Source organism: Triticum aestivum, chromosome 3B (genome assembly GCF_018294505.1).
Source record: "Triticum aestivum cultivar Chinese Spring chromosome 3B, IWGSC CS RefSeq v2.1, whole genome shotgun sequence".
NCBI lineage: Eukaryota > Viridiplantae > Streptophyta > Magnoliopsida > Poales > Poaceae > Triticum > Triticum aestivum.
The window spans coordinates 467528739-467537474 of NC_057801.1; the positions used below are offsets into that span (position 1 = coordinate 467528739).

An 8736-nucleotide genomic window follows, 5' to 3' on the forward strand; every position below is an offset into this window, starting at 1 on the left:
GCTTGGGTGATGCCGACTCGTCCTTGACCCGCTGGAGCGGGGACGCTGGCCGGAGTTGGTTTCTCAGGGTGCGTTGTCTGCATTGAAGCGGCGACGCCCGAGAGGTCACGTTCGTCAGCTTCGCCCTCCCATACGATCAAATTGGGGGCATCAATGTCACCCGCTGCATGCTCTAGGTCAGCATGAATGCGGCGCTCGCGTTCGATAAAAAGCACGGGAGAGGCGGTGGTTATTTTGGTGGGACAGGGCAGTCAGACAAGGGTGTGGTAGCCCACAAAGGCCCCGCCCCTATTCTTATTGTTTCTGCAAAGGGCGCCTACGGGCGCGTTAGTTGGGCTCCGCCCATTTCCATTTTTTGCTTCTATTTTAAACGTTCAAAAAAATAATGCAACACCGGACTTCAAACTCGCGACCAGCTTCTTCGAAGAAAATGACGGTAACCCTAGGTCATCGAAGGACTAGTGCTTTCTAAGGTTTTTTTCCTTTATTTTAGTTCTCTCTTCAATCGCGAGAATCCACCGGTATTGGGAAGCTTACACAAGCTTCCCAAACCAGCTTTTTACCGATTCGCTGGTCATTTCGGGGGTGGTTTTATTCCAGTTTTCTTTTTATTTATTTTTTAAACAAATCGTGTTTTAAAAAAACTATGAATGTTTTTCAAATTCAATGAATTTTTTTCAAATTTGATGAACTTTTAAATTCAGATGATTTTTTAAAATCAATGAACTTTTTTCAAATTTGATGAACTTTTTTGAATTGAATGATTTTTTTTTAATTCGGTGAACTTTCCAAATTTTATGAACTTTTTTAAAATTTCCTGTACAGTTTTTAATCACAGATTTTTTTCTAAAGCCAACCAGTCAATTGTTGAAAGATCAACCGTGACCAGTCAGCAGCAAAAGCAAGCAACACCGAAGGGACGTGACCACGCGAGCACACTTGCTTGGGCCGGGCCCAAGAGTGCGCCTGCCGTGGGCGCCGAAACTCCTAGTTGGCGCCTTTGGCGCTGACTAGGAGCTCCTAGGGACCTTTGTGAAAAAAGAAGGGTCGACAAGAAAGAACGGGGATAATATGGCCCATCAGCCCAATGTAACCCAAAAAACAAAGTGTTATTTTTCATAAATCCTTCTTGCAACTTTATTTTTTAGAGTAGACGTAGAAACTTTGAAGCTCGTAGTTTAGCAAGGCTTTCCTTACTAGATCTTGGTAGATATGTGTGGCTTGATGTACCCCCACGATTGTTGTCGAATAAAGAGGAACTAGGTTTACTCAACGCACGGATTACTGATCAAACAGGGCGTTGTAGGCGTCTCATCCAGGAGCTGGCGCACGCAGCAGCTTGGTATGGGCCGACCCAGTTACACGAGTTGGGTGGTCGCCCGCTCGTTGTACGCTCGTTTTACGGTTGTCTGGTCAACGGTTCACTTCGCTAAAAAGAAAAGGTCAACAGTTCACCATTTGAACCAAGAAAAACCATGATTTTAGTTCGCAAAAATCAAAAAAAATATTATGAATTCAAAATGTTCACAGATTATGAAAAGTTCATCAAATTTGGAAAAATAAATGTTTTGAAAAAGTTCACCGAGTTTCAATAAATCATAGAATTTGAAAAAAAATCATCGATTTGAAAAACTTCATTGAATTTGAAAAAATCATCAAATTTGGGAAAAAGTTCACCGAATTTGAAAATAAGTTCATCGATTTTGGAAAAAGTTCATTGAATTTGAAAAAATCGATTCTGGAGTTCATTGATTTTGAAAAAAGTACACCGAATTTGAAAAAAAGTTCAGCAAATTTGAAAAAATAATCAATGTTTTTTTTTGAAAAGTTCATCACTTTGTCTGCAGAAAAAAAAACACGTCTAGACCGTCAAACGAACTAATACAGGCTCATGTTGGATGGCGGCCTATGCCTATGTTGGATGGCTTCGAAGGTCCGAACGTATGCAAGTGATTTGAGGGTCTAAACCGTCAAGCGGATCAATACATGCTCATGTTAGATGGCAACTCATGCCTATGTTGGATGGCTTCAAAGGTCCAGACATATGCAAGTGATTTGAGGGCCGACTTTAGAGATGCCCTGACTACGAGAGCAAGATACGAGCAATAATGTTTCACTACAGAACGAAGACGTATGCAAGTGATTTGAGGGCCGACTTTGGAGATGCCCTGACTACGAGAGCAAGATACGAGCAATAATGTTTCACTACTGAACGAACAGCTCGTGATTTGAGGGTCTAAACCGTCAAGCAAACCAATACATGCTCATATTGAATGGCGGCCCATGCCTATGTTGGATGGCTTCGAAGGTCCAGACGTAGGAAAGTTATTTAAGGGGGACATGGAGTAATTGAGCTCGGGCTCAAACGAGCTCTTTATCTAGGCCCTTCAAAAGTACATCAGGATCTGTGCCATTTGTTTATACTCCTGGCGGTGGGCTGTTAAAAAATGCGGACTGTAGCGTAATACGTATATGACAGGCGCGTGTGGTGGGCCTCGTTTTGACGGGAGCTGGGACGTCGTTTGTCGCTGACGACTTGGGCCGAGGATCAGATAGCGCGTAGACGTCAGATCCGTGGCCCAGGAAGTTTGCTTTCCGTTCCGTGTGTTGGCTTGAGCGGTAATTGAGTGGGTCGTCTGGTACCTTCGACAACACACAGTTGACCTAACTTTGGGAGCTCTCGCAGATTCCGGCGGCGACGGCGGCAGCAGCGACCAGCATGGCAGCAGCCGTAATCCTTCCCCACACTGCCTCTTCGTTCTGTACGCAGCGTAAGTAGTCGTTCTAAATGGATTTTGTTTGGCCTGCCTCAGATCCACGTTCTAAACTCGAGCTCAGAATAGCACTTTCGATTTAAGGGTCAACTTTGAAGATGTGCGCAAGTGATTTAAGGGTGGACTTTGAAGATGCCCTGACTACGAGAGCAAGATACGAGCAGTAATGTTTCACTACTGGACTAACAGCCCGCGACCATGGAGCTAGATAAACCAGCGCACGCACAAGGCTTCACTAAAATTAGTTATCAACTACATCCAGTTACCACTAGGAAATTAATGATAAAAAAGAATGGGTTTAGGCTTATTTTAGCAAGTCTATATATATAGACCTCACATGGCTAGCATAGAACATAGTGGACACACACGGCCAACAAATATAGTCGATACAATGCATGAGATTTTTAGTAATACAAGTTCATTGGCAATGCAACACATCATACGCATCACCCGATGAGGTAGGAAAGACTTCTTAAGCTTTTTTTGTACCGGGGCTTTGACCATGCCTTCGAACAATTTGAACTCAAACTTCTTTCCAGCCTGCACTCAAATTTCGGTAACAAGCTTCTTACTTGCCATCCCTACTTGTTTCAGCAGCATTCGATATTTGCCTGTATAAACGAGAGTAAAAAAATTCTGTTAGATGATATGAAATATCTACTTGCAGAGGTTAAATCATCTAAACATTGACTATAAAAAGCAGAAGACCCATAAACAAATTATTATCCAATTAAATTAAAATTCCAACAACCGCTCTGCTCTTCATCAAAGGAGTACTAACATTAGCAATTTTGTTCACACTATCTCTTTCTGACTGTATTGAGTATTCTTGTCATACAACACCCAGTTTCAGGAACTTGCAAGTTCTCTTCCATTCCATGCAACTCCCTGTGTTTCAAATTCTAGATTTGTCCCAAGTCAAACATTTCTATCTTTAGCCATCAATTCCTAGAAATTTGTACAGTATAATGACTGAGCATAATTGTCATGGTGAATCTAAAAATATAAATCTTATAATCTTGAACTATAGAGTGAATTTCACTTTTTATCCATAGTCTAACATTTGTGACAGCAATTACCCCATTTAATAGGAATTCCTCCTGTTCACCCTATTTAGTCTAACTCTAATATCTGACGAATGGTACAAATATAGGGACAGTACTGAACGCATTCACCAGTTAACATTTCCCATTTAGTGAAACATTTGCCAGTTTATTCAGTTCTATTTGGTAGGACTCGTTCATCAGGTCTACATGGCCATGCGCGACTTCAACAATCCTAGCTGCTTCTACTACGATCTTTGTTGTAGCTACTGTCCTTGCTTCATCGATCGCTTGGCTGAAACCTGAAGAGAGAAGCTAGCGCATGCACGCTTGTCCTGTACATGCATGGCACACAGAAATTTTATGCTACGTACTAGTACTAGAACAAAAACAATAATTACGAAAAATACAACCAAAATACTCTACTTAAGTGGACTACTACTACTAGTGCCCTATTATGCTCTGGCTAGCTCTCGTGTTTAATTCTGTCTGGCTAGCAGAAGGTGAGAACATTGTGGCAGCAACAGTTGCCACACAAAGGTGCAGATGAGGACCTGAGAAGGTAGTCGGATATTAAATATGCCAGGGCAAAATATGTTTCTGATATTGCAAGCCACGTAGAGCTGATAACTCGGTGCAACCTTACAGAATGGGTCAAGTTTAAAAGGGGGTGAAAGCTGACACAACTTTTACTGAATGGGATAAGTGCGAAGAATTTCTGCTAAATGGGCCAATTGTTAAACTAGGGGTTGAAAAATGGAGTTCACACTAAACTATACGCATTTCTAGAAACCGGTAGTTATTAAAGATAGAAAGAAAGGTTTGACTTTGGACAAAACTAGAATGACAACTAATATGAAGAAGAGGGAGACCCTAAATGTACTGCAATTTTTACAGGGGCCACGGATCCACTGCAATATTTCCCCTCAAATAAGCCAACCATAGTGATTGCCGATTTTGTCCCAATACAACTCTCCCTAACAAATGGGCCACGCCTGCCAGTGGGTCATTTTTTTTCCTCTCTCTCATTTGCATCTTTTCGTCGAGGCTGCGGTGGCAGGTGGCGGCGGCGCGGATGTCCAGCAACGGCAGCACAGAAGTCCGGCGGCAGCGGTGGTGTTCCAGCAGGCGGCAGTGGTCCAGTGGCGCGGCGGTCAATGGAGGCGGCGCACTGACATGGCAAGCATTGAAAATTTATGGGGAGGGTTGCAACTCTCCACTATTTGAGGAGATAATTTTTTGGGTTTAGGGAGACTGCTGAAGCAGGTTTTTTGCCTCAACTCTCCCTATACGTGCAATTTCTTGGGAATAGGGAGTAGTTTGCTGAAGATGATACAAGTGTACTACTACTAGTGCACTATTATGCGCTAGCTAGCTCTGGCATTTAGCTGTGTCTGGCTAGCAAATGGTGGGAACATTGTGGCTGCAACAGTTGCCGCACAACGGTGCGGACGAGGACCTGAGAAGGTAGTCGGAGATTAAATATGCTTCTGATATGGCAAGCCACGTAGACCTGATGACTCGGCCCACCTTACAGAATGGGTAATGTTTAAAAGGAGGTGAAAGCTGGCACAACTTTTACTAAATGGGGCAAGTGGGAAGAATTTCTGCTAAATGGGCCAATTGTTAAACTAGGGGGTGAAAAATGGAGTTACACTAAAGACTAAACTATGCGCATTTCTAGAAATCGGTAGTTACAGATAGAAAGAAAGGTTTGTCTTTGAACAAAACTAGAATTACAACTAATATGAGGTACAGGGACCTAAATGTATTGCCATTTTTACAGGATCCATGGAGCCACTGCAACATTTCCCCTCAAATAAGCCAACCATAGGGATTGCCCATTTTGTCCAGTGAAAACAGCTGGGTTAGGCTTACACTTTGCTTATTTTGTGTGCGATGGAAACTTTTCGGTTCCCACAAAAGAAATAAACATTTAATACAAAAGCAAGATTATCTACCAAACAGCTGCACACAACAAAAGAAAACATTGCTTAATTCGTGCAGATAGTGCATCTTATCGTTCTGACAATGGCCCAGGAAATAGTATGGCACGAAAGACGCAATGCATGGAAGCTGAATCCTGGGTATGAGATAACCTACCAATGGTGTGCAATATTTTCCCCTCAAATAAGCCAACTATAGGATTATTTTATTTCCTTGGTGCACATTTGCACCGTTTGAACAATGGCTGTGGAATTATTTTTAATAGGGGTTAGTTACACCACATGGTGTGCAAGATATAGCACATGGCGCACTCATGAAATCATTCATGTGCAACACACCATAAGCAAGCAGAAACTTTGGTCAGGGAACAATGCGGTGAAGTTAAGCGGGACACTGTCTTTACTTTTGTTATTTTGAAACAAATGTTCACTGTCCATAAGTAAGTGCTGAATTTATGGACAGAAACGTAAATGCTAGCGAGATAAATGCAGGCACAATGTTCACTGTCCTCAAACAAATAGAGTAGTTATTTTGAAACAACAAATCAGGTAGATCTAAAGAATACTAGCTGGTAGCTGCACATGATCAAATGAAATAATAAATAATGACCAGAATTGTAATGGATGGAACCCATTCTTTTGTGATATTAACTTGCACAACATAATAAAAACATTGATGTAACAAATCCACATCCACTCAGTAAAAGTACCCAAAGTACTCTCTGCTGCCAGTACAAGTTGGTTTACCTTTGATACTTCAGTTTGTAAATCATTTTGCTACGAAAGGATATGAAAGCTCTTAACGAAATTACCTGGTTGATGAGAAAATGCCCAGATGCTTGGAGATCCCACTCGGAAAGTAGGTGTAAGAATGACCCAGGGGTCTTCCAGAGCCGCCAAAATTAGCCACGCCTTTTACAGCCTTGTTCCTCATATCAAGAGCAATCACACAGGCCTTATCCCCACGGGGATCAGGCATGTGCATAAGGTAAACAACATCACCGTCATGCAAGCTAAGAGCAGGATAGCCTACACGAATTTTCTTCAGGCTTGGCTTGGCATCATCTCCCTCCTGCGGATTAGGTAGCATTTGGGCATACACAGGGCTATCCAATGGTACATCATCTGAGCATCTGATAGTACAGTCCTCCTCCCAGTTGCTACTACCAGAAGTAGAGCCAATGCTTGAAATTTTTATTTTTTTTGTTGCAGCCATCCAACCTTCACATATCAGGGAGCTTCCAGTGTCTGAGCCCGGTCTGACGTTACTGTGCATCTCAAAATACTTGATGTAACCTTGGAGAACAGTGATGTTCCGAACATACAACATATAACCCCTGACTGGATCGGGCGACAGCGGCGAAGGTAGTGGGATGTAGCGAAGACTCTGGTTGTCAAGGAGAAGGTCACAGATGATAATGCCCCGCCTAAGGTCGACCCAACCCACTGAACCAAGCTCCCCTCCAATGGTGATCCCCTTGTTGAAAGAGTGGAACTCAAAATCCTTGGGCGAATCAAGAAGCATCAACTTGATGTTCCATGCCTTTGTCTTGGAGTTGTACAGGTGGAGATTAAAGTGCTCGTCGGTGTAATCCCGATCAATGAAGGCCCAGCGGAGCACGGCGATGAAGAACATCTCTTGGTGGTGGCAGTGCAGTAAGGCAACCTCTTGGTCGTAGATCCTGAAGTAGGGGGGACAGTGGACGAGCTTGACCGACGGCGGCGTCTTCTTGGTGCCGGCCTGGTAGACGAAGTAGCGGATGTTCTCGCCGTACATGTGCAGGCGCTCGGGGCAGATGGTGATGCTGAGCAGGACGAGGTCGTCCTCCGTATAGGAGATCTTGGGGATGTCAGCGAATGCATCGGGCTTCAGATCTGGGCAGTGGACGGTGAAGCAGGAGACGCGAGGCGGGGCAACCGGCCAGAAGGTGACCAGGATGCGCTTGCCCTTCTTCTTGGTCCTGCTCCTGCGGCCACGGGCGGTGGTGGCGTTGGTGCGGTCGCTGAGGTAGTCGAACGAGTCGATGAGGATGGTCTCCGGGAGAGGAGAATCCGGATCCTCGGGGTGGATAGGCGGAGGGATCTGGAGCAGCCGGAGTTGGTGGTCATCCATCACCATGGCAACCGAGGAGGTCGACGCGGAGATGGAACCCTAACGCATGGAGGAGAGATGAATCTATGGATGGGCTCGCTGCCACACACTGAACGAGTCGATATTTTATCTCGGGGACTCCGACGCACAAAGAGGAGGCAACGACTGGGCCGGCCCGACTCTGTAGCGCTCGGTTGTTGCATCATTCTCAAAAACAAAAAGCTCATTGTTGATCCTCACAAAAAAAGCTCATTGTTGCATTCTCTAAAAAAGGTCAATTGTAGCAACCTTTTTGAAACAAATCTAACTTTTCACGAAATACGAATATATTTTATTGTAAAAGAAAATATTTACTGAAAATGCGAACAACTTTTCAAATTTCTGAAAAATGAAGTTACGGTTTTCTAAAAAATGGAATCATATAAAAAAATTGTTTAAATGCTTTTTTAATGTGAAGAAATTCTGAAAACATGGATTTATTTCTGGATTTATTTCAGGATTTCCTGCGATTCGCATTTAGAGGAGACGTTCCTATCGACGACGAGGCGCCTACGATGACTTCGTAAATCTCAAGATGATATGCCGGCTCAGTCTTTCGGAGATGCTCATAGGAGTAGGGTGTGCGTGTGTGCGTTCATAGAGATGAGTGTATGCGCGTGTATTGAGCGCTTTTGTCTGTACTGATGCTCAAAAAAAAGGTTTCCAAAATCGGAACCAACATTCAATATATCTATGGTCGGCCAACTCGTTCGCTCATGTGCCAGTAGGCGAATAGGAAACATCATTTATCTCTGCTCTTATAAAAACAAGGGTCATATACATTTCAGCCCCTAACTCGAACCCATTATTCAGATTTACCCCTAATTTTAAAGCGTGTCTAA

General features: G+C 43.5%; 1 protein-coding gene across 1 annotated transcript; it reads right to left on the reverse strand.

Annotated features, from left to right (window-relative positions):
- Window positions 1-3260: 3260 nt before the first annotated feature.
- On the reverse strand, window positions 3261-7882 carry LOC123067538 (uncharacterized). Its single transcript, XM_044490291.1, has 2 exons — window positions 6576-7882; window positions 3261-3385 (listed from the first exon to the last, which is right to left on the reverse strand). The coding sequence occupies exons 1-2, from the start codon at window positions 7880-7882 to the stop codon at window positions 3343-3345; spliced, it is 1350 nt and encodes a 449-aa protein (XP_044346226.1). The 3' UTR covers window positions 3261-3342.
- Window positions 7883-8736: the final 854 nt, after the last annotated feature.